Source organism: Vidua chalybeata, chromosome 4 (genome assembly GCF_026979565.1).
Source record: "Vidua chalybeata isolate OUT-0048 chromosome 4, bVidCha1 merged haplotype, whole genome shotgun sequence".
Lineage (NCBI taxonomy): Eukaryota > Metazoa > Chordata > Aves > Passeriformes > Viduidae > Vidua > Vidua chalybeata.
The window spans coordinates 30,018,308-30,044,622 of NC_071533.1; the positions used below are offsets into that span (position 1 = coordinate 30,018,308).

The 26,315-nt window shown below is 38.1% G+C and overlaps 1 protein-coding gene across 6 annotated transcripts in view; it reads left to right on the forward strand.

The window, feature by feature from the left end:
* The window catches only part of TMEM131L (transmembrane 131 like), a 79,478-nt gene extending 53,603 nt beyond the window's left edge, over positions 1-25,875 (forward strand). For 2 of the 6 annotated variants that reach the window (XM_053940143.1, XM_053940147.1), the window contains 20 exons: positions 100-217; positions 775-916; positions 1,896-2,005; positions 3,619-3,691; positions 5,720-5,862; positions 6,477-6,619; positions 6,946-7,132; positions 8,222-8,407; positions 9,276-9,425; positions 9,965-10,578; positions 12,669-12,823; positions 14,097-14,221; positions 15,778-15,935; positions 16,756-16,941; positions 17,997-18,075; positions 19,110-19,195; positions 20,532-20,652; positions 22,734-22,822; positions 23,644-23,786; positions 25,463-25,875. In XM_053940143.1, the coding sequence (XP_053796118.1) occupies positions 100-217; positions 775-916; positions 1,896-2,005; positions 3,619-3,691; positions 5,720-5,862; positions 6,477-6,619; positions 6,946-7,132; positions 8,222-8,407; positions 9,276-9,425; positions 9,965-10,578; positions 12,669-12,823; positions 14,097-14,221; positions 15,778-15,935; positions 16,756-16,941; positions 17,997-18,075; positions 19,110-19,195; positions 20,532-20,652; positions 22,734-22,822; positions 23,644-23,786; positions 25,463-25,741 (3,287 nt within the window). In that variant the 3' untranslated portion in view covers positions 25,742-25,875. The remainder of the gene's footprint in view (positions 1-99; positions 218-774; positions 917-1,895; positions 2,006-3,618; positions 3,692-5,719; positions 5,863-6,476; positions 6,620-6,945; positions 7,133-8,221; positions 8,408-9,275; positions 9,426-9,964; positions 10,579-12,668; positions 12,824-14,096; positions 14,222-15,777; positions 15,936-16,755; positions 16,942-17,996; positions 18,076-19,109; positions 19,196-20,531; positions 20,653-22,733; positions 22,823-23,643; positions 23,787-25,462) is intronic. The other 4 variants (XM_053940144.1, XM_053940145.1, XM_053940148.1 and 1 more) reach the window with 4 other exon arrangements.
* Positions 25,876-26,315: the final 440 nt, after the last annotated feature.

A 26,315-nucleotide genomic window follows, 5' to 3' on the forward strand; every position in this document is an offset into this window, starting at 1 on the left:
GATGCTTTGCAGATACTGATTACTTGTGTTCAGAAGTAGATTGATGGAAGGAGCAAATAATTATCTCTGTAAAATCTGAAAAATCTATTATCCTTTTAGCAAATCTGCTTTGGCAGAAGAGTCTCTCTCTGGACCGTTCTGTCTGGGATGTGGATTCCGAGCTTGCAAGTGACCTTTATGAAAGATGGCAAAAAATAAGACGTGGGGAAGCGTGCAGGTCTGTACAGAATCTGTTGAGGTTCTTAAGCCAATACAGTGTTGTAAGAAAGGATATTTCTGTTCTGAAGTATCCTTAATGAGAACAAAACATTCTGGACCATTTTCTATACTTAAGTTAGTTCTCTTGAAGCTCATGGAGTTTCAGACACCCCCAGCTTTCATTTCAAGGCACTGCCAGCCACAAGTAAGCTTTTCAGCTAGAATGTAAATAATATTGTGACTATAGTTATCTAACCAGAGCTATCTGGCATGAAAGTAGTCCAAGCATGTTTTACAAGCTCATTTATGGAGTTGCATGAGTCCTTCATCATCAGGTTGCATAGCAACCTTCTAGTCTTCTCAGGATCTTGAATGGATTTCAAGGTTTTTAGTCTCTGGCCTACATAAGTAGAAGGTAGCTGTTAGGCTACAGCTTTATGGACTTTATTTTGTAGAGACCATTTTCAAAAAAGATAAGCTGATGCAATTACAGGTCCTGGCAAATCATCTTTTGTTGTAGTTCTTTGTTTGAAAGAAGAAAAAAAGCAACTAAGTTTTCTGCTTTTGTCAATAAAGCAGGAGAAGTATTTTGGGATCGGCTCACTTTACTCAGCAGAAGAACTCTGAAGAGGAACCCTTTGCCTTTTTCTTGCCACGGCTGACTACAGAGCCTGGCCTTACACTCAACTTTAACGCCACAGCTGTTAAAAGTAGTATGGTGAGGATGGTTGTTACAATGTTTTTTCTGAGTTGATGTCTGTTAGGTTGTTTAAACAACAAAGTCTGTGGTTATTATTTGGTGCTGCTTAGTATTTTCCTACTGCTTATGAACTGGTGTTTTGATCTCAGTTAAGACACTAAATTTGTATCCCTTTGGCTCTTTGATAAGTTTTCTAGCTTGCTAGTTGTAATACTTTAGTACAAGGAGAGGAGTAAAGCAGTGTCAATTTTAACTGTCAATTTTTTGTAGCTGTTAAACTTTCCTGGCGGTCATTGTGTAAGATACATGTTTGTGGTAAAATAATTGAACATGGGACTAGGGATAGGATGTGTTGTCATTAGTGATGCATGTAAGGCTGTACAGGATAGCCTTCCTCATGCCACTGTCATGTCTAACAGAAGTGTGTAAAACATTTATGAGAGATACAACACTTGCGGAGCAATGTATCTTGCAGCCACACTGACAGTTATTTCTTTCTTGTTTGTTAGATTTAGGTCTCGACTAACCTAGCCTAAGCCAGAACCAGTCATATGGAAATAGTTTTCATATGCACATATTGTGAATTACCTTAATATTCCATTTGTCCAATTTAATTGTTAGTCATTACAAAATTTTTTATAACCTGCTTGCATTCAGACTTCTCTAAGAAGGGGTGGCACCTCACTAACTTCACTTTCTTCTGTGCAAGAGCTTTGTTCACATCTGTCTGCATAAATCAAAATCCAAATGAAAGGGTTGTTGGGGCAGTGGGGGTGGTCTGTATTTTCATACACATGGTTCAAAATGCACTCTTAGCTGATTTTGCAAATTATGACATTGTGGTGTCATGTGCGTGATTGATTATAATGCATTGACACAGATGCCAGATTGAAATCCCTTGAAAATGCAGATTGTATTGCCAGTGCTGAATTATTTTACCAACCAGTTCTCAAATGTGTAGTTTTTAACTCTTTCTTTTCCCCTCCAAACTATTTAGGTAAAATATTTCGTACTAAGAAACCCTTCATCCTTCCCAGTTACGTTGCAGCTTCTGCCTCTTTCTTACTACCCTGATCCCCAAGCTTCACTGAATCTGCTGAACAAATGGTAATAACTATCTCAGGATACTGTTTTCCCTTTTAAAATAACTTATTTGCTATGCCTTATGATTGTAACTTATTGGGTTTTATTTAGTTTTTCAAAGTGTAACTTAGGTGGGGATTACGTTCTGACCCATTTTGGAAGATAGAGCCATGTTCGAGGCAGCTCCCTGTATGGTGCATGCCTTTGTAATGTACCTCATCACTGATAAAACACAACTTGAACGTGTTTTAAGCAAGTTTGTGTCTGCCAGATATATATTATAGTTGGTCATCTTCTAGTGTCTGAGCCTTAGTGCAAGCTGCCTGGGTGAGGTGAACAGCTTACAGAGTTGGGCTTGTGCATCCCCTCACAGTGCTAGTTGGTATCTGTAGGGTCTGTAGACAGATCAGTGCAAAGAAGGCATCTGAACCAGGAAGAGTTTTCCACCAGGTAGAGTTTTCTTCTTAGCCTTTTCTTAGGTAATAACTCTGGTCAAAGAGGAAACAGGAACTGGGAAGAAAAATGCAGGTCCAGAGGGAGGGACCTCAACATAAATGTTTAGGGTCAGCTAAGTAAATTGTTTTAGATTTGAGATGATCTAATAAGAAATCTAGAGAAGAGTTAGATGAACAATAAAGGGACCCAGTGAGTGAGCTGAAGTCCACCAGAATAAGCCCTGGTCACACTTATCTTTGAAAAAAACGTTATAGTTGGTAGGAGTGTGTGGTTAGAGACAGTGGGATTACTCCTGTGCTTAGGTACAACTTGCTTATTTGGGGTCCCAATCCCTGTGTAATTGCTTCCTTAACTTCATTTCTTTACATAGGTCCATGCCTGTGCATATATATGTCTGTGTATATATATGCACATTAATAACTACATCTGTTTGCATACTAAATATGATTTCCACACAGACTCTTTCTAGTGGTTTGCAATTACATTTTCTCTGTATTTGCACACTTTTGTTTCTGCAGATCTTCTAAGTTCACCAGAAATCACATCCATTAACTGGTTCTTTTTAAGCTAATGTCATAGACAGTTATGACAAATGAGTTTTCAGTTCAGTGGCTGGAGGTCCATTCATCCATAATCTACATTTTACGTGTTGGTTTACTTATGTCACTTTTTAATACCTAATGTCAAATGCTTATAATTTGCATTTGGACAAACAAATCAATTGCTTTAAGTGAATTTGATTTGCAAATTATGTGATGGAAAATAGGAATTTATCCCAAACAAATCATGAGCAGAAAGAGAGATATGTGAATAAATTATATGAGATTTAATAATGATTATTTCTTAACAGTTCTGTGAGCAGAAAGAGCTTTGGGGAATTTGTGTTTGTGTGGCTTAGGAATTCTATTTCTTGACTGTTATCTTTTACAATATTCTACACTGACAGACCTAAAATGCCCAGCCATTTGTCTGTTTTCCAAATGTGTGGAATCCACATAGAACTGATTTGCAGTGTATTCTGTTGAAATGCAGACCCACATTTCCACCATATTTCACACTGCCAATATGCAATTGTGAAAGTAGTTTCTATTTAAGAATAGATGCCAGTATGTACAAATAAGTCAATGCAGTTCTGACAGGCCGTGGTTCAAGTGCTTAACTTTTTGTTTTGGTTTATTTAGGTTTGGCATAAATGTGCAAGCTATTAATTTCACAACCACCGAATTCAGGCTAATGGATGAATGTTCTCACAGGGTAAGATGGCTAATTTTGGTAGAAGTGGTCTGACACACTAGAGAAGGATTTTTCTAGCTATGCTACTTCTGGGTTCTTCCCAAGTGCAATTCAATGCAGTTTCACAGTTTTTTCTTGATTCTTCATCAGGTTTGTGTCTTTGCAGTTAGTTATCTTCAGCATTTGAGTCAGTTTTGAATACAGGGAGGAAGTGTGCGCATGCCTGCATGTTTGTGGATGTGTTGTTGGGACTTCACCCTTGGCTCCAGGCTGGCCATGAAGTGTCATGCTGTGCAGCTGGCAATGTCAGGAGCTGGCTGGTTGTCCTCTCAGTAGAGGGAAGCAGTGTCAGGTAGTTCAGGGGAGGAGGAGCCAGGATTTCTACATCTCAGCTTCATGCCATTGCAACTTCTGGATTCAGGTTTGGAATGTCATGGTTCTTTCTGGTTCCCATTGCCTAATTTTTGCATGAGTGTGGTAACACTTGACTGTGGCACACCAGTGCTGAGCTGTGCTTAAACCTTGAGGTATCGAGTCATGGATGACAGAGAAAATGCTGTATCAGGGATGCTGGCAATTCTGGTGACCAGAGTACTATCCAGAATACCTACAGAATTTCTTAGGACTTCTGGTTTGTACAAAAGCCCAGAATTAATGTATTTTCCTCGCTGTTTGGACATGCTGCAGCTTCATCTTTAATGTCCTGTGTAGATACATGTTTCTGCATATACGCTTTAAGATCTTAATGAAATATTTGTACCTTGTAAAAAGAAGAGAGTATGTTTGCTAAGCTAATCAAAGCTGACCTTTCCTTTCTGGCAACAGTTGTAAGAGTTGTTGTAAAAGAGAGGAGACAGCAGTTCATAAATCCTAGCCTGTAGGCACACTCTGTAAAAGGGAAGGTAGTGTAGGGGTAGGAGTGAGCTTCCACAGTCCCACACACCATACTCTTGGCCAAATGGAAAAATAGCTGTAGATCTTCACATCATTGTGTGCAATACATGTTTTTCATTAGATTTGAAGAGCTATGTGGAACATGCATGGTTAGATAGATTTTCAGCACATATGAGACAGATTTTGCCTTGTTAACCAAATCAATAGTTGTTAATATTTAAATTTTTGTGTTTGGCATCATTTCCCAAGTCAGTTTATGTACAGTGAATTGTTAGGCTTGTCTTCGTAGGGAATGACATGGGGAAGTTTGCAATTGCCATACAAGGCTTGCTTTTAATAAATAATGATTATTAAATGCAGGTTCTGGTAGTTTTTGTGTGTTATTTTTCATAAAACAGACTAAGAATAAAAACATTTTGAGCTGAAAAAGATCAGGAAAGCTGTTAGTACAACACCCATAAACTGAGAAACAACCAAGTGAGAGCCCATTTTGGAATCTTTATGGTTTTTTTGACAGCTGTAGGTATCTGATCACCCCTTTCTAAGAGGGGACGCCCCAGTTCTGGAAGAGTAAGTTATCAGGCTATTTGCATTTTTCAAAGGCAGAAAGAATAGACAACAGTATTAAAAAAAATTTACATTATTTCCAGACTAAGTACTGGTAGTTCTGGCTTTCAATTAATATAGCAGAGAATTCTCTTTGGCTTCTTTCCAGAGACTCAAATGATCAGCATATTTACCAGCAGTTCCTTTCTCACTTCTATCAAGTTGTAAGTCATGCACTGAGGGTATAATGGTTGCCACATTTCCCTGTGCAATCAGTACACTGTCAGTTCTTGTGTTGTGAAGTGTTTCAGGATTTCTTGAATATGAAAGACACTATATAATCTCTTTTCCATCTGAGCAAATAAAAGCTGATTTAAATAATGAAGTAATACATTCCTCATAGTAAGTGCAGTAATATGAGCTTTTTCTCAAATAAGCAGTCTTATCTGATGTTTTATGTTGTCAAAAGGAAAGACTTTGGTATAACAAATTAGTTAGCAGTTTCTGCACCTTGCCAGAAATATTCTATGTGGTGTTATAGTGCTTTCTTTATTGACATATTTAAACACACGTTCTCTGTGAGTAAGAAGTGCATTTTTTGTTTAACAGAATGCACATCAAGAGGACCTCATCAGCAAGAAATGCAGTTCTGAGATGCTTTGTTTAAGTTTACAGCCACTGGAAACCAGAAAAGTTGGTGTAATTTTTACACCTCTTGACTACAAAAGAGTAACTTCCCTTATTTTAATCAGGTAAGCCAAATTTTAGTTGTAAATGAGAATCAAGCAACTCGATGTAAAAATGAATTTGCAAAGTCCTGGCATGTAGACAAATGGTCAAAATTTGAAAGTCAGAATACCTCTGGTTTAATAAAAATTGCTTAAAGCGTGCTTGTGCCTTTTGTCTTAGTCATTAATTTTCTTGATTTGTGGTCAGAGGGTTATAAAATGCATGTGACTTTACTGAGGCAGTTTTGATTTAAGAGAGAAACACATTGTGTGGCTTTGCTGTTTTCAACCTTACTTAATAATTATAGGAGCTATGGATCCAGTGAGTCTTTTATGCAGCCAAACTTTGGTTACCTTTGTAGGAAAAGAGAGTTTACTGAAGAAGCAACCATATTTACTAGGTGGCACAGTTGTTATCTATTGGCACTGGTTGCTAAACTTGCTCCTTCATTATGTGAAATTCACTAGTGGCTGGTTCTGGACTGATCCTGTCTCTGTTTAGGGGAAACCTGTCTAGGTTTTGCCACTGATTCTGTTACTGAAACACTGTTGGTTTGGCAACTAGAGAGCAAAGCCATGATGTTGCAAACTTAATTTGTGCTTTAGTGGCTGATTGCTTGATGTTTATTTTATGGCAGGAACAACTTAACTGTTCTGGATGTGGTCAATGTAGAAGGCTTTGGAGCCAAAGAATTGCTTAAAGTAGGGGGAAGACTCCCTGGTGCAGGAGGATCCCTTCGATTTAAGGTGCCAGAAGCTACACTAATGGACTGCAGACGACGTGAGTAAGGAGACACAGGTCTCTGGTTGAGCAGCTGGCTGCTTTGCTCTGCACTGGTACTGATAGAAAACATTAATGTTACATAAACAGAATGGTAAAAGCTGAAGAGCTTGGCCGTGAGAAGCGTAGATTCTGTTTTGTCAAAACTCTGACTGAAAATAGTTAAAAGTTTTAGAAATACACTTCTGCAGAATAGTCTGTATTAGATCTTGGTCACTTATGGGGTTTTTTTGTTCAATTGTAAGTAAAAATAGCAATTTATTTATGAATGTAAGAAAATCATTTTATGCACTGTAAAATAATTGCTCTCTTTTTTTTCCTTTAAGAACTGAAAGACAGCAAGCAAATTCTATCCATTACGAAGAACTTTAAAGTAGAGAATATTGGGCCTCTTCCTATAACAATTTCATCAATGAAAATCAATGGTTACAGTTGCCAAGGATATGGATTTGAAGTGTTAGACTGTCGGGAATTTTTCCTAGCTCAAAACTCATCACGAGAAATCAGCATTGTGTAAGCACTGACAAATTTGTTGACAAAATAACTGTAGTGGAAATTTGAAATAATTAATTTCAGAAGCAGACACTCCAATAACATACCACACACAAAATTGTGAATAGAAATTTAGTAAGAATTTCCCTCAGGATAACACTAACAAACGGATTATATAACACTGGTTCTTTATATGACCCATTATTTTTAAGAAGCAGCATACATGCTTTTATCAGTGCATTATGAAGTAATAAATTAAAACAAAAGAGTTGCCACAATTTTTTATTTACTTGTTATTCTCTAAGCTTGTTCCAAGTAGCCTGACCACAATCTAGTCATGTTTTCCCAACATTGCACATAGTCTAAAACTGATTCTTTTTAAACTATCCTTGAGTGAAAGATACAGTGGCTTAAGCAAAAGTAAAGTTAATGTTACTGTATTAAAGTAATTGTGGTTTCCCATGCAACAAGTCTCACCTCTACTGATTGGAAAGGCAAGATATACCTTCTAGCAATCAAGTAGAATACTGAGATGGGTCAGGGAAGTGGAAGAAGAGATAAATCTGGTGTTTCTTCTGCTTTCTGTGTCTTTCCAGCTTTGTACCCTAGTACGTGGCCCTTTCTGAAATCATGCTGGCTGTATGCTAGACAGCTGTGTGTTTGTTGATTAATCTGAATTGATTATGTGCATTTCCTTGATAAAAGGAAAAAATGTCACAGTAATAAGAGTATTGTGAAGAGTCACAATAAACCCACATATTTTGCCAATTTAAGATGCCACTTGCACAGTCTAAGCAGATAGTGGACACTTCATTTAACTGTGCTTTAAAAAATATTATTAAATCATATTTCATACAACTAAACTGTTATTAGATGAATAAATTAATAATTCATATTTTGAGTTAAAATTCAATGAGGCAATATTTTAGTAATTTTAAGAATACTATTAAGTTATTGGTAAATATTATTAAATTAGTTTTCTTATTTATTGTTATTATTATCGTTGTTATTGTCATCATATTATTTGTATTTTTGTTATCAGTGTGACTTCAGAAAGTAAACTTCAGCCCAACAATGGAAAAGTAACCCCAGCTCTGTTTTTCCTGACAGATTCACTCCTGACTTTACATCTTCCTGGGTAATTCGTGAGCTCACACTGGTGACTGCTGCTGATTTGGAGTTCCACTTCACGCTCAACGTGACTCTCCCTCACCATTTGTTACCGCTGTGTGCAGATGTGGTGCCAGGACCCAGCTGGGAAGAGTCTTTCTGGAGGCTCACTGTTCTCTTTGTAAGGTAAGGCTTTCCTCACAGCACCTCAGAGTTCCTACAAGATGCAGTGTGTGTGAATGTCGTGGTGATAACACACATGTGCTGATGCATCCTGAACTGAGATTTCCATGCTCACTGTGATGCTGCTAGCACAGTTTGGACACTGGAAACAGTGAGAACACAAATGAAGTAACAGTGGTGACCACTTTGCCTGGTTCTAGATGCAACAGGAGAAGACTACAGGGATCTGAAAAACTAGGAATTTTTCATTCTGTTTTCTTGCTAACGAAATTTACACTGAATGATTGAGAAGGTGGTTTGATGAATTAGAAAGATTTTTTTTTTTGATCCATATATGTTTGATGCAATTAAAACACCATGGAGAGAGGATATTTTGCATCTACATTTTTAGTTCAGAAGCATGATGGCATTTGTAGCTCATTTTATGCCAGCATTTTCTCTAGGAAAAGAGAGAGATGGTATCAATGCTGATTGCTATCAAATGAACAGCAGGCTGATAGGTCATATTATGATATGATGTCTTACATAATATTATGATATGATGTAAGACTACAACACAGTTACTTCTACATTACCATCAAGGATTATCTCTTTTGGAATGAACTTTTGCTTTGTTCTATTTTTTTCTTTTAAAGTTTGTGACTGAGTTATTTTTTTGAGCTAATAACTAGTAAGGCCTATAAGGAAAAAAAGGAAAAGAAAATACTATTGCAACTATGAGTTTTAAGGCTGTATTTTGAGTTTATTTTCTGTCTTTTTACTTAGAATTTACTGAAAAAAAAATTGAGAAGTGTATCTTGTTAGAAGCTTTTTAACTCTTTCACTGAATATTCCTGAAAGTTCCTCCAGTATCTATTGTTTTCTTTGGCAGTTTGTCCCTGCTTGGAGTGATTCTGATAGCCTTCCAGCAAGCCCAGTATATTCTAGCAGAGTTCATGAAATCAAGACAGAGGCCAAATCCTAGTCCTTCACCACAGCAGAACAGCAACTCTGTTGACGTAATCAGCTCTGATTCCTACAAGTAAAAAAATTTTTTTTTCTTCTTTTCTACCCTGTTTATTGTGGAGTGGTGTTTTCTGTCTGATTCTTACTTTATTGCTGTGTGCTGGTTTAAAGGAGACAGTGTTCCAAGCAGCCTCTTTTAGAGAACTTCCACCTCAACCCTGGAGAAATGGAGGAACTCAGGGGTTTATTATCTTGAATATTGCCAGTAATACATAAGGTAAAAATTGTGTGATGAAAGTAAAGGATACACCATGTGTGGCAGCCATGGAAAGAATGGAAAACACATTAATGGTTCTCAATCTGATCCTCTTGAGTGGTCAGTTAGGCACTTATTCACTGAAGCATGTTAAGTGTGTTGGAAGTCTGAGCAAATGCTTAGAGTCTTGGTCAACTCTCACTGAAATCAGAATGTGCTTAGCTAGTATGGTAAAGACCTAAAGCAATTTCATGGCTTGTGAATATGCCCCCCTTTCTTTTCTTACAACAATATCGCATAAAATAATTCCTGATGACTTTGTAAAGAAAAACAAACCCCAATTTTTTTTTTTCCTCCAGGGGAAGCTGCAAGACATTTATGGATTCCTATAGTTCCTCAGATAAAGGTAAAGGGAAGGGCTTCCTGTCTGTAGGCCCTTCTTCCAGCCGAAGTCAGAGTGCGGCAAAGAGAAGTCCTGCAACCTACAGCCACTCTCAGAAGAAACACAAATGTTCAGTTTACTACAGTAAGCAGAAACCAAACACAGCAGCTGGCAGTGCCATTGCAGCTGCTGATGAGAAGCAGAATCAGATTGCAGAGAACCAAATCTCAGCACCAAAAGAGGACATTTGCACTGATGTTGTCAGTGAGAACTGGGTAACTCTGAAATATGCAAATGGCATAAACGTTAACAAGAATTTAACTCTTCCAGAAGACTTTCTGGGTAAAGAAGAAAGTACACTGAAAAATACAGTTCTCATTAAAAATACTTCTTCAGAGTGTGATCTGAAGGAAGATCTTCAAACATGTATGTTTCCTAAGGAAACTAACCTTAAAACTTCAGAAAATCTAGCTGAGCTCAAAGAACAGGAGTTCTGTTCTGTGAAGATGTCCAAGAAGCTGCCTGAAAGTCACTTGTCCAGAAATTCACCTCAACAACAGCCGGAACTGCAAGAAATTAAGAAAATTAGTGGTAATTTTTTCTTAAATTCTGTCAGACTAAATTACTACTACTACTACTACTACTACGTGAAATCTTCTGATGAGTTCACTGTGATCAGGATTTTGTCTTTTGTGTGGGACAGGGGAATGTGGTGTTTCTTATGTGTTCACTGTGATTTGTCTGTTTACATTCCTAAGGAAGCAGCTTACATTTAAAGTTGTTTCATAAATCATAAATTTGCTTGGTTTACAGATTTCAAGCTTGTTGCCATAGCATTTTAACTGTTAAAATAATTGATGTCATAGATCTGCTTATAAGACACAAATTGCCCTTGTCAGATATTCAGAAGGATCCCAGTTTGCTGTTTTCAGGCCCACTGAAAATATGATGCTTGAATCACCAAGCAAGCACATTCAGAAGCAGATATTCAGCACTCCTCTGATAAAACCACCCAAAATAAGAAAAACCTGACATCAGGATAATGTGAACTTCTATTGTGTAGGAATCTGTAAATCGGTGTTTTCCACAGTAATTGCATAGCTATATTTTTAATCTTGTTTTTCTTTTTTTGAAATTGTGGGGCTAAGCTGCCTGGGAAGTCTTACCTCTTAGCTTCACAATTCAAAATTTTAAAGAACAGCAGAAGAACACCTGGGAGAAATCAAAAGCGGGATAGGAGAATGTATCCTCTGGAAGCTTGGCTTTACTGAGGCAGTTGGCAAAGTAATTGAATGGTGAAAACTGTAAAATCCGTGAAATTGCTGTAGCTGTGGCAGTTTATTTAGGGAGTGAGCCATCAGAGAGGGATTTCAGGCCCTGCTGTCTTGCATAGTTGCAACCACAGGCTTGTTGCTTCTTGTGTTGGTATCTGTGAGCCATAGCAGGTACACATGTGCAGTCTCTGGTGAAGGCAAGGTATTTTCACCTAAAATGTACTCTTGCTTATTCTTTGCTTTGAATTAGGAGATCATTCAGTGTATTCAGTAGTAAAGTGCTAAAGGTAATCTCCCTTGTCTATTATCAGGCATTTTTCTGTGTTTCAAGACATTTAGTAGCATATGTTAAGTCTAAAATGTACCATGTTGCTGTGTTTGTATCTTGATGATAGTTACAGACCTGGTTTTGTGCAAACAGGGAGTTCAGGACCTCGGGTACTCAAATATCTGTATGCTGGAGAGCAACAGAGTATTCTTTAGAGCTCTGGCAGTCTCCCTTGCCTGGTGTTTGATTCACATGTGCTCCTTTTTCAGTCCTCATGGCTGCCTGCTCCAGCGGGGAGCCAGCGTCTGACTCAGAGCTGGGATGTTGTAGTTGGTTGGCAGGAAAATGTAAAAATGTTTGGGCGTGCCTTTCCCAGTTGAGAAGGCCAGTTCAGTTCAGTAAGTGATAACATTTCTCACACAGAGCAGCTGAGAGCTTCAGTAGCAGATCACTGTGGATGTAGTGCAGTTCTCTGAGATACCTAGAATCGATCAGAGGCAAAGTTAATTCTGTCCTGTCCTGTCCTGGCCCAGGCAGAGGAATGTGACTCAGCTGAGCAGCTCATCTAGTTGTTGAGGCAGGCTTCCTCTTGAAGCTTTCATCTTTTGGACTCTTAGATCAAAATAATTCTTCTTCCTCACAAGCCTCTCAAATAACAGAACTTTTAGTGTGGAACCCATGCTAAAGAAAGGATGACTTCCCTTCATCTTCATCGTGAATGCAGAGGACACTTCAGAGGTGTCAAGCACCTTTCTCCCCACTCAGCTTGCAGGTGTTCTTTCTCTTTGTTTTTTTAACCCAGTGTTCTCTAGCTTCAAATTCTACCTTACAGACCCATGGCTGAGCCCCAAATAGCTCAAATTCAGATGAGATGAGCAGAACTTGTGTAATCTATGCATGCACTGGGAGTGGTGTGCTCATGATCATGAACCAACACAAAGCTACTTTTTGCAACTGCTGTAAGAATTTTTACACTGCATTAGCTTTTGGTTTTAAAATTTTCCAGTATAATCAGCCTAGACATTAGTCTCCTATGTTTTGGAAAGCAACACAAGGCTGTTTTTAAAGAAAGGTGTATGTGGTTATGACTGAGAGCCCCTTCTCTTCCCATGTAAACAGTTGTTATTGTTTAATTGTAGGGAATAGCCAGCAAGTGCCTCTCAGGAACGAAACAGAAAACTGCGAGACTTCAAAAAAGCAGATCAACCTAAAGCCTTCCACAGAGAAAAAGATTAGTAAGGGACCCAAGGAAGAGACTCCATGCTGTGCAAAAGAGGAGATAGCTTCTTCTGAGGTTTGTATTGTAATCTTTCTCCTTTTCGAATTTGAAATTATCTTTTTATAGTTTATGTACGTATACATACACATACAGGCACGTATGTGTATGTGGGACTATTCTGTAGAGTCACAGATCTGAAAAATCTGTAAATCAGTTGAATGAGGAAGAGTGCAGATGTGCTGTCCCACATCTGTTGTGTATTAATGCTGCTTTATGGAATGGTGAACAGTTTGGGTAAAAATCAAAACAGCCATATCACAGCCAGAGATTGTTGCTGTTAGAGCAGGCACAAGCATACTGGAATCTAATGCTAGCTGTCAGCCACACTAATGATGTGGGAACATTCTCTGCAGAGGAGGTGGGCATATTGGCCTTCACTTGCAGACCTGATCTCCAAACCCAGGGCTTTGCATCAGAAACTTGCATTTGAGAGTACAGCAGGCAGAAGCCCTTTAGAAGACTGTGCAGTTGCTGAGAAGGATCATTCTTCACCCCTGGTTTCTGAGTATGATAAACACATGAGACTGTACCTTTGTTGCAGGCAGCATAAAACACTAAAAGAACTTCATCAGGCAATTAGTAGACCTGAGAATCTGGATTATGTTTGTATTCTGTCTACTGGATATAAATCCCATGGCAAAATGGTGTAAGGAAGAATTGCTTACATTGCTTGGGGAACATGTGTGAAAAGACATGGTCTAGTCTTGCTTTGGGAATTGTCATTACAAACTTCTTTGCCAGTGTGGCTGAAGGTGCTCAGTTTATTTCTTGCATTTCTTGAAATGACTAGTATTTGCTGGTAACTTACTCCATAATTTCCTCAGCTGTAATTCAAATGAATGCCTTCCCCCACCCCCCCAGTTGCTGAGGAAAGGGAGGATTTATTGCTGCTGAACTTGCACACCAGCTGATCATAAATCTGGCAGATGTTTTTTGTTTTTAGCACATTGGGAACTTTATTGACTGCTTTACTTTTTCTCCCTCCATTTTTTTATTTCCCTGAAAGTCAGAGCTAGATGCTGTGAAAGGGAAAATGCTAAGTTTGGGAATTCAGAAATTTCTCTCTCATCATCTCTTGCTGTCTTGATGGACAGAGTCTTGGAAAAGCTGGTTAAATTGATGGTGCTGGAAAGAGGATCTGCTGTGGAAAGCCACTAAATCATGAAGTAACTATGCATTTGTGTCAGGTCATTTTGTCCAGAGAAATTTAGCTAGAAAAAATCCAGTGGAGTTCATTGACTAAGTTAAGTTCATTTTATAATGTCTCAGCTTGTATTTTTGCCTTTAGCAAGAAGATGTGTATAGAAAGAAGAAACCTCAGGAGAAAAAGGAAGGAAATGTGCCAAATATGAATTGGAATAGAAATAGAACATCTAGGAAAAATAAAAAGAAGAATGTAAATATATCCACAAGGTATGTATTGCCTGACCAAATCATGAAGAAACCCAGAGTTGCTGTTATGTTTCTGCAGGTTTTGCATAATACATTAGGCAGGATTTCTTTATCTATTTAAGTAAACAGACATTAATCCTGGCCTGAGCATTTACTTCTAGGAATGTGCACTACTAAGTATCACCAGCAAAACAAAAAAATTTTAAAATATTCCATTTGTAAATCTACATGTAGATAGATGCAGTCCATTTTGCATAGCAGTGGTAGCTCTCTGTTAGAGTCAAGAATGTGCTGTCTCTGAAGTTTGGATGGTTAGCTTCCTTCCCCTTGTGTATTGTGTGGAGAGGCTCTAGTCATGTATTCTCTTCACTGAAAAAAGGAAAATAAAATTTTTGAAATGATTCCACCTTCAGGAGAGTCATCTGCTATATTGAATAACTGGGGGGATGTTGTCCTCTACCAATTTTGGAAGAGAAATGTGTAGAAATGAGAGTGGCTTGCATTTTTGCTGTAATGATTAAAACAACTAGAGCAGCACTAGATTGTAAAGAATATTGAGTGAGCACTGTGGAAAGTTACTTTTTTTTTCCCCCTGTGAATTGTTTTAGTGCATTTTAAAGTCAGTTGTAAATTACTTTTAATTATTTTTTAATGTATTTTAAATTTAAGTTGTTTGGATTATTAAAAAAATACTAGTTACAAATTGCTTTTAGAATAGAAACACTTCTGTGGAGAAAATCCTACTTCCCCTCCCCCAGCCCTCTGAATTAAAGTCACAATCCTACAAAGCTTTCACAGACTTAATTTTTATTGCAAATGATTCTGTTGAGGTCAGTGGACTTTAAAAGGAGATTGTAAATCTGAAAAGGCTGTTGTAACTCATCATACACAAATTTCTGTTCATTTTGTGGGAAGTCAGTACATGTGTAAATCTTTGCTGGATGCACACCTTTGTAGATAGGAAGGATAAAAAATGAACAGTGAAATGCTGAAGTTTAGTGTCTGTTCCGTGAACCAATTCAGCAGTTGCTGCTTTCTGAGTTAAGATGGAACCATTCCATTTCTGCAGAAATTTGACAGCTGACTTTTAAACATTTTTCCTTAATACTCTGATTATGATATTGGATGCAGACATTTCATTTCACCTTTACTAGCAAAAAGTTAAGATTGCTTAATATTGTGATTTTACTCTAGTTATAATTGTGCCAGTGAAATGAACACAGGGCACATTTTTCTTTGCATCTAGATTTTTGTACACTGCTAAACTGTGCTTATCTGCAACATCTGATTGCCTTTTTGCCAAGAGCATTAGAGAATGGAGTTAAATATGCACATGTAATTTTGCCTCTCCCCCTTCTCAGAAGTAGTAGTCTGTGTGGTAGGATATTTCATTTTGGGGAAGGTTTTTTAGGTTTCTGTAAAGTTGGGAAATAAGACTTCCAAACCTACTGCTTCCCCTGCACTTTGCCTTGATAGCTGTGTGAGTAGAAGTGTTTAATGCCTGGAAAGGAAAAATGCAGATGAAATGTAAAATGCAAACTTTTTTTTTTTTTTTTTTTGGGCTGTGGGTCTATTAGGGTCCCTGAGCAGAGTGAGTTGAAGCATATGTGTAGTGAATTTGAAAGGCCGGATCTGAGAGCGAATATTGGAATAAGAGCCTGGTGTCCTCAGAATAATGGGGAAAATTGTAAAGCAGACCAAAAAGCTGGGAGCTTGTCCATACAGGGAGAAACAGGTACGCAGTCTTAATTGTCTTAAAATGGGGAGAGAAACACAATGTGAATTTTGTGGCAGTAGAGCATTCCTTACTTGAGAGATCTGTGCTTTTCTCCCTTTTGAACCCTGACGTGAAGATGACAGGACATAGCTGCTCACTTCTGAAGGGCTCTGCATGCCTCTCCATGGGGTTGGTTCATGGTGCAAAACAGAAAATGAATCACTCTGAAGCAATGATCGATCAGTTCTTGGTGAAGGAGACAGACTGGTAGTCTGGTTTTGTGTTCAAAAGAAAGCTTGGGTACCTACTTCCTGCCTTTCCATCAGGATTTTAATAATCTGTTTTCCCTGACTTCAGGGAAGAGGAGATCTGAAGAAAGTTATCAATTTCTATAGGATTGTCCTTTGCATCTCTGATGAGATAATAAGAAAAGAGAATCTATCACTTATTAATTCATTACTTGCAACATTTTGTCGTTGCTCTTCATATGCATGTTCCTACAGCCAGGATATGTTTCATGTTTGAAGTATTAAGTGTATATTTCAAAGGACAATATGCACTTCCTCTTTGAACCTATTACCTGTAGCAGTACTGTATCCTCACTTGCCTTCATTTTACTTGCCTTCATTTACCATCATGTAGGTCAGAAACTCCTTGTGTTAGGGGCTGGTTTAGTTACTGAATCTATCAGTAAATATTTTTTCCTCTTTCATCGGTAAATTCAGAGAATTCATGTAAACTCATGATTCAGATTACTTTTCCCTGACAAGACTTTCTTAAATGTTGTGTTGTTTTTTTGATTGGGTTTTTTTTTTTTTGTTTTTCCCAACTTCTTTAGAAAACTTTTATCAGCGGTCCAAAAAGAAGTGTTTGGAGAAGTTTTGTTCTGATTCAAGCTCAGACTGTGGAAGTTCGTCAGGAAGCGTTCGTGCAAGTCGTGGGAGCTGGGGTAGCTGGAGCAGTACCAGCAGTTCAGATGGAGATAAAAAGCCAATGATTACTACCAGGCATTTTCTTCCATCCAGTAAGTTGTGCAAACAGCACCTCTTCATAGTAGTGCACAGAGTTTTAGCCTTCCTGCTGAATGGAAAGGCCTATCACAGCATGGGGCACATGACTTGTCTTTTGTAGAGCACCTCTTAGACACACATGGAGAGTTATAAAGAACTTTGTACTTGACAAGAAGTACCACACGTTTCATGGAGATGAAGATCACTGTCAGGCTCCTCAATGAGCAATATGCACAGATAGTTGTCATGGAAGGATGGGAGAACTGAGAGTCACTCAGAATAGCCAAAGCAATTTCTGCCTTTGAATTTGTTTCATCACATTATTTGTTTTTTTTTAACATTAAAACTATTTAAGTAATGCACAAATGAGGAATGTGTGAAAGCAGTTCAGATCTGAGGAGGCTGGGTTTGGATAGGTGTATTTGAGATGTAAATAGCTAGAACACCTGAGCCACTTAACTAGTATGAGAAATGGGAGCTGTGGTTCATTGCTGCAATTCTTGAATACCTGAATATCACTAAAGGCGTTGAAAGTCATTGCCATAGTTATTCAGAGTGATGTGGCACTAGAAGTAAATTTTAAAATGCTGAAGTGACACCAGCAAACCCAGCTTTGGGTACCTGCAAAAAGATGGTTTGAATTATTTAAAAATATGCAGAAACTTCATGTGTATTTGTGTATGCATAAAACTTTACATTTCTTAATGACAGTGTGTGATCTGTCTGAACCTGTGATCTAATAGATAACAAATGTGTATGTGACTTTCCTGTTTGTTCAAATTATAATGCCTCTTAAGAAAAAAGAAAAGAAGTAATTCTAAATTCAGACTTAATTTGATAGTAACAAGGAACCTCTCCTTCAAGACTGTGGTAATCACTTCTAAATTATAAAATACATGTTAAGACTATGGACTTAGGTAGCACGTCTTGAAACTGATGCAGTTAGTGATAATCCAGTGTGAGAGAAAACTTGATTAACACCATTGATGATTCTGTTTGTGTGTATGCATATTCTGTGCATACTTCTTTTTTAAAGATCTTTGATTTTCACAGTCATTCTTTTCTTTAGGAGAGAATATTTCACAAAATGATTTTCCATCTGAAACTCCTATCACTCTAAATCTGTCTCATAACATCTGCAATACCAGGTAAAAAAATTGAATCTACACCTGTAAGGCATTAAAGAAACAACACCAACTTGAAGTCTTGTCTCAGTTTGCTAATTAATACCTGTTGGCACCTGTTATCTTGTAATTTTTTATGATCATCTGATTGTACTTACTAGTTGGAAGAAGAATCTTCTTCAGTACATGAAAAGATATAAGCAAAATTGTTTGTGCTGCATAAGTACAATAAAAGCTTCCACATGGAAAAAAAATGGAAATTGGTTTTCCACTTCCCCTTCTTCCAGCTCCTACCAACTTACTACATTTCCATTACTGCTTAGTTGTATTTTTTTAAAAAAGGTGGGAATAAGACTTTCAAGTTGATGCTCTTCTTTTAATGGGAATAATGTTCTCCTAGGATATACAGCATGAAAACTGATTCCTCCCTCCCCCACATTCTTTTCTCCGTCTTTACTGTAGTAGAGATAGCATCTACAGTTTTTATTACTATGAATCCTTATTCCATTTCTCATTCACCACTCTCTATTTTCACTAGGAGAAATAATCCAATCCTTTTCCTTTGGGATTCTGGTGCTTGAAAATGTTTTCTTTTATTCATTTTGACTAGTTCCTTTGATGGGATGGTTTTGATAAATACCAAATTCATGCTCATGTGTCTTTATGTGTCTTCATGGACATAAAAGTAAACTTACCTAAAAGTTGTTCAAACATTATAAGAGGTTCTACTGATCTTCATGAACTACAGCTTGCTTTCCAGTTTCAGAGAAGAGCTGTTGAATTAATTTGCAGTAGGTTGATACCTAGATAATAAAAATGGGGTAATTAAGGTGGATTAATTTTATTCATTTTGCATGTGTGATAAGTAGGTGGCTTTTAATTGGAAAAAAAAACTTCTAAATATTGCACAGTGGTAATTCTGAAATAGGAAAAATCAGGACAGCGGAAAAGCAATAGCAGTCACGATGGTCATAAGAATGTTTTCTACATCTCTGTATATTTCCTTTGAAATAGTTTGGATTATGAGACTTAAGAAATTAAATTTTCTTTTCATTCAGCAGAGACATGAACAGCATCCCCCAATATCCTGAAACCTTATGTCCCAATTTCACTGACATGGCTGCAGATCCTGACAAAAATAAAGGTCAGTATTAACAACTGAAGCTGTTTTTCTCACACTTTGCCAAGCAGTTTTAGTGATGTTGCTAATAACACATGCACCAACTTGACAGACAGATCGTTACTAGAACTTGACTTGCTTCTAAGCAAGTTAGGTGAAAAGTTAGCAAATGAAGGCTTGAAACCTTGACAGTTTTTGTTTATAACCTTGATGATTTTTGCTGCATCTTCTCTGTGTGAAGACAGCATTTAGCTTTCAGCTCATGTTCTAGGTATTCTTTCTTTTTTTCATCTTCTTGCTATGCACAGATTAATGTCCAGAAGCAATGCAGCTGGGAGATCAAGAGCACTGCTTGTTGTGTTAAAGTGAAGCTTGGCATCAAATCAAACATGACTGTTTTTCTCTCTAAATTTCCACAGTTGGGACTTGCTGTCTTTGAAAGCAATAATGAGCGAGGTTGTATAGCACTGTTAAAATTCTTGAGTTTTCATTGTTTGTATCTCAGAGGGAAGTAACATTAGCTTTTTGAGTGGGATTCATAAAGGCATCATGCTACATTGTGAAGTGGAGTTTGAAAGCTGGTCAGGACATGTGGTTCTTTGGGCAGCAGCACTCCCTGCCCTTGTGCTGTAGGTTTAACCTGTCTGTAGGATACAAATGCTGATTAACCTTCTTCCATGGTAGCAATATTAATATGTATCATATGAAATAATGAAATAGATCCAACTTTGTAAGCATTGTCTCATGGAAATTGCTAATTTGATTTTTTCATTTCTCCAGCTGCCAGTTCTCATAGAGTTTTAGGAAACAAGTATCTGTGGGCAGTCAGGACATGCAGTCCATGAAGAGCAGCACAATGAGTATCTGTGCTAGAGGCTAAATACAACATTTAATGAGTACACAAATTGTCTGGTTGGTTGGGAATGGCTCCAGTTAGAAACCTGACCCTGTTCCTGCTGTATTTGTGTAGTTGGACTTCAGAGGTGGTTAGTGACTGAGGGGTGGGCACAAAGAGGCCAGTGGGGATTGCAGCCCTGCTGTCTGTTCTGTGTGGAAGTGTGCCACCTTGGCACTGGCATTTGAACACTTAAGGACCCTCAGTAGGAGCTTCTTGCCCTGTTTTGTTGAATTCTAGTTTCTCACTTCAAGTCTTACATATATCCTTTTTAAAAAATAGAAATTTTGAGATGTGTTTAAAGATGGGCCTTCATCACAAAAAAAAAAAATTGCTGAGTAACTCTGGATTTTTTTCTATAGCAGACAGTCTTTACTGGGGATCTGAGAATAAAGTGTCAGTGTGACAGAATCTGAGAAGTCTCCTTCCTGTTACTCTGCATTTCATTCCCCTTTCCTTTTTTAGGTCTTTACCCAACAGGAGACTTGTGGCCTGCCCAACCAGTCTGTGTGACAAATAGTTTGAACTACAACCTTGAGAATAATATACCATGCATGATCCAAGAAACCCCCTCTGTCCACAACAGGCAAGTTATGTTTTGTGTAAAAAGTACAGATAATGCTTTATTCAGGCTTCTATAATGCAGAGGGCTGTAGTTTACTCATTATTTTTGTAAAGGCAGATGATAGTTAAAATAAAAGACCTTCTGCCACTTCAGTCTTAGTTCTAGTTGTTAATGCTCTTCTATGAGTACATCACAATTAATTTTACTAATACAAATTCACTGCTGTCCCTGTTCATGTATAGATATTCTAGAACTTTTTAAAAGTTTAATTAAATACTTTTGGAAAGCTATTAATTCCTTTCACTTGTTTTGCAGGCAGGGTGCCTGGCTTTGAAATCTATTGCCCTCTTGCTAAATGGACAGCTTGTGTATGCAACATGGTGTATTATGCAGTGTGTACTTGTGTTAAATGGCAGGAACAGACATTGTTATAAAGACAAATATTCCAGTATAAAGGTGGTTTAGGGATACAAGTTGGTATGTTTCAGGCTCTGTGTATATTTTGGTTGATCTTCCTGTATTAATGAACTTGATTAATTCTTGTATTTTACACTGCTCACACAGCAAATTTTAGTAATGAAAGATGTGTCACAAACTAGTGAGCAGAAATACTCTGCCACCACATAGCAGTGAAATATGGCCAATTCTTCAAGTTGTATCCTGCCATCCAAAATGACAGGAGAAGGACCTAAGAGTTCTGGTGCACAACAAGCTGCCCCTGAGCCAGCAGTGTCCTTGTGGCCAGGAAGGTCAGTGGTAGCCTGGGGTGCATCAGGAAGAGCAATGCCAGCAGGGCAAGGGAGGTGATCCTGCCCCTCTGCTCAGCCCTGGTGAGGCCACATCTGGAGTGGTGCCCAGTTCTGGACTCCATAGTCAGTGCAACAGAGATCAGGAGCTCCTAGAGCACATCCAGAAAAAAATCTACAAAGTTGTTTAAGGGTCAGTACCCTCTCTCTTACAAAGAAAGGCTGAGGGAGCTGGGCCTGTTCAACCTCAGGAAGACTGAGAGGGGACCTCATCAGTGTCTGTCAGTATCTGCAGGGAGGGTGTCAAGAGGATGGAGCCAGGCTCTGCTCAGTGGTGCCAAGCAACAGGACAAGAGGCAGTGGGCAGAACGTGATGCACAGGAAGTTCCACCTGAACATGAGGAAGAACTTCTTTACTGTGCAGAATGTACAGTAAACTTCTTTACTACACCAGAATGGATGGTCCAGAGAGGTTGTGGAGTTTCCTTCATTGGAGATATTCAAGAGCCCGCTGGACACAATCCTGTGCCATGTGCTCTGGGATGGCCCTGCTTGAGCAGGGAGGCTGGACCATATGACCCACTGTGGTCCCTTCCAGCCTTACCCATTCTGTGACTGCTTTCATACACCTATCTCGATTTGGACTTCATATGCAAAAAATACATGCACATCCATGCAATTATTCATTGATAATTTAGTAGGCTGAATAGTAAAATTGAAGTAGGGCAGCTTCTTATAAAATCCTTTTATATGCCTACCTTGTGCAGGCTGGATCCAGAGTTTGACTACTTCAAACCTGCTGTACAGCAGGGCCATGTCTCTAGGAATTACTTTTGAAAAAGTCTTCTTGAAATTCTGAAATTATTTTAATTAAAGAAGTATAACCCCTAGAAATCTATGTATAACTTGGGAAATGCACTGTTTAACAGGACTTCAGCACATTTGGTTAGGAAAATAGAAATCTCCATTTTAATTGCTATTCTCAAGCATTCAAATGTATTATGTCTTCTTCTGCCACCTCAAATCATATTATCCAGGATTATGGGGAAGAAGTACAGTTATTTTCTTTTTACAGGGAAGAAAGTTGAACCCAGTTAGGCATGGCAGGATTCTGGTAGCGTCATTACAGGTTGTTCATTTTCCCAGAGGAAAAAGAGCTCTGTGAGAGAGATTGCTGTGATTACGTAGTGGTGCAGAGTAGATACTGGCAAAATTGACAAGTGGAATGTGAAAAGCCTCATGATCAGTTACAGGCATACTGCATCCAAGAGCTTTATAATAAATAAGTATTTCTAACTAATTTTCAGAAATTCTGCAAATTGTTTATGACTGCAGATTTTTTTTTTCTTGAGACAGCTTCATTGACTGGAATGCAGCTTGTGACAGCCAGTTTTCCAACATGTATTGTCCACTAGAGATGAATGAATATGGTGCTTTCCCAGAAGGTAAGATGAAATAAAGCTTATTAATTATCACAGCATGGTTGTTTTCCTCTCACCTTTTATAGAACAAAAGGCTGAGCTGGTCTATACACGGGTGTTCATTGCTTTCAACTTTATGTTTTCCAGCTGAGTGCTCTGTAGTAATAAACAATGACTGCATGTGGTGGATGAGAAGATTTGCCATTGTATAGAGCCTGAAAAGGCAGTATGCAGGACTTCCAGAGGGAATTGAGAGAAATGCTTGTGCCTACAGTATTACACATATCTTTTTGCACAGTCTTCTTTGTTTCCCCTCTGGCAGGCTTCAGCCTTCCAGTGTGTGAAATACAAGGCCTCTTGTGACCAATTATCTTTCCAGGCTAGAGTTTCTTGGCTTGGGAAACACACTGGCAGCAATCTAGAATTCTTTAGCATTACCTGCCTAAGTAATAATGAAAGGTCAGACTGCAGTATCCCAGGCAATACACTGATCCCTTGGGTGCTTAGAGCTGAGACATGTTGGTGGTGAGGGCTGGGGAGGTTCTGCAGTGCACATTCTGTCTAATAAAGACTCTGTTCTCCAGTAGAGGGACAGCCAAGTCTTTATCCTGTCCTCCTGATAACAATTTGTTAGTGGGTCCTTAATACAGAGTGGTGGTCCTGTTGATAGAAATTGATAACACTTTGCTGCTGTGCTACCCTGATGCTGCATGGAATCACTGAAGGATTAGGTCAGTCCCAGCCTGGCTTACTCTCAAGAAGATTCAGTGTTCCTCCACAGAAATGTTAGTAGTGTTTTATATTGCAAAAGCCTTAGTTTGTCTTCTTGATTTTATAAATTGCAGAAAACATGAACTACCCCAGTGGCTTCCCAGGTACTGCAACAATGCAGAATACAGCCTTCATTGACCAGAACTGTCCCTCCACCTGGAATGCTCCTCCCAACATGCCACCTGCCTGGGAGCCTGCCAGTTATGTCAACTCCACAGTGAGTATTGTCACTGTGAGGAGCTACCTTTGCATGCTCCTTCAAAGCCTTCCTTGTGTATTCCTGTCTTTTCCCTATCTGTTGCTTGCATGTTCTTCATGAATCTTCTGAGTAGCCTGATGTATGTGTTTAATACTGGCATTGGTTTTTCCCTGCTATTTGTCAAGGATGTTACTGATCTTGTCTGCAAAATTTTAAGATGATCCTTTTGCCTGAAAATTTAGTAAAATCAGCTTACATATGGAAAAATATTTTGGGCTTAGGTAATCTATTGAGACTTTTTTCTATCAAAATCAATGTGTCCAGTTGAGGCTAAAACACAAAAAGTGCTGACAGAAAAACCCAGAGATTTGAAAATTGAAGAGCTGAATGGACAGCTGCTCTCAGTGACTTTGACAGGGTTTTTTTGGTTTTTTTTTTTGTTTTGTTTTGTTTTGTTTTTTTTTTTTTTTTTTTTTTTTTTTTTTTTTTTTTTTTTTGTTTTTTTTTTTTTTTGTTTTGTTTGTTTGTTTGTTTTTGGGTTTTTTTTGGGGGGGGTTTTTTGTTTTTTTTTGTTGTTTTTTTTTTTTTTGTTTGTTTGGTTTGTTTGTTTGGCATTTTTTTTGGTAGGAAATTAAAGCTATTAAGCTGGATTTGTGCAGATTTTAGAATCCTGACTTTGATCTGTTATACTCCAGACTAGCCATGTTTATATCATCCCATAGTGTAGTGTAGTAACTTCAGTTCAAGGTGGTCTTTAGTTGTAACTATCTTCTCTTCTGCTCATATTTCAAAATCCTCTATTTTAGAATTTTTTTTTAAATTCAATGTAGGTTTATTTTGAATGAAACTAACTAAATAAAGCAAGAAATATTTTCAACTGTAAAAACGAAAATTCTTCTTCTGCATTAAAAAGTGGCAAAACTGGTAGAAGAGTTTTTCCTAAAATAAACATGGCTTTATTTCATATTTTATTCAGGAATGTCAGGAAACACAGAAGGTAGAGATTGGAAAATGCATTAGATAATTCAGTTCATTTCCCTGGCGAGCTTTTCTCCACAATACATTTCAATGTTTCATTCAGTTTTAAAAGTCCCAAGACTTCCATGACCTTCGCTGAGAGACTTCCTTGCAGACTAATACATCTTGCCCTCCAGGAGGTTCTTTATAAGCTTTCAAAATTTTCTAACTAAATTCCCTAGCTCCCAATTACAGTCTCATTTTCCACACTGAATATCCCTTTCTGCTCCCAGCATGCACAGTCTTTCTGAAGTGACACATACTTCACTCCTTTTCTTGTCATTTCTAGGCACCTTTCTCTTTTAATTTTAACTCTCAAAGTATGCATGGTGATCTTTGTGTGTCTTCCATTTCTCCTGTATTTTCCTCAACAGTCTGACCATAACTGAGTAGTATATTGTTGTTAGAGTAGTATCTGTGCCGTGCTGGCAGGAGCTCATGTGACTTCATTCAGTGGAGGGCCTTTAAACACACACACACAAGAATTAATGCTGCTGTAATATCTTTGGCAGCTATATTTCTTTGTAAACTCCTGTGTAATTTTCTACTTGTGGATTTCTTAAATTTCTGCATAAATGCTGCTTCCTCCCTCACATTTAGTACTTAGCATTTCCAGATTTTCTTTGGCAAATGGTCCATGTTGCAGTTTCCCATGCTGGATTTATCTTACTCTGCAGCCCTACCTCTCAAGCACCCGAAGCTTGTCTCCAATGTCTGGACTTTTTGGTTCCATCTGGGCACCTCAGAGTGATGTTTATGAAAGCTGCTGCCCTGTCAGTGCCACGACTCAACATTCAACCCATGTGGAGAACCAGGCAGTTATGTGTAAGCAGGAATACTATCCAAGGTTTAACCCTTTCCGTGCCTACATGAACTTGGACATATGGACTACAGCAGCCAATCGAAATGCAAATTTCCCACTTTCGAGGGACTCGGGTTATTGTGGAAACGTGTGAAAGGAATTTGATTTAAAAATGTGAATAAAGATGCTTGCAATTTTGATTACTAGAGTAAGCTGGTTGCTGAATAGATTACAATGTTGGTGAATATTTTGGCACTTTTATATTGAAAATAAATTTTTTTTACTGAAGTCTGAGCATTCAGTGCATTTTAAAATACACAGCATATTCAGGATGCTGTTATTGTCAGGTGAAGGCTATAAATTTAAAATTCAAATTTTTTATCATCATTAAGGACAGTATTAGTTTTTAAGACCATCCATGAACCTGTACTGCACATGTTTCTTCTGAAGTTTACATTCTGTGCTATAAACTATGAGTGGTTTAGCAGTTGTTGGTACAAACTTACACCCATAAGTAATTGCATGTGTACCAAATAGCAACTGGGGACCCACCTGTTGATGCAGATCAGAGAGTTTCCAAATGGTGCCACTTCTAGTGCTGATACAGTTGTTAGTGAATGCAGACTTCTGGCAGCAGGAAAAAGGCTGAATTGTGGCTTGTTTATCTGGCTTCAAGTTGCAAGCCGTCACTTGGACGATGTTAAGCTTGTGCAGTGTGGATGAGTGGG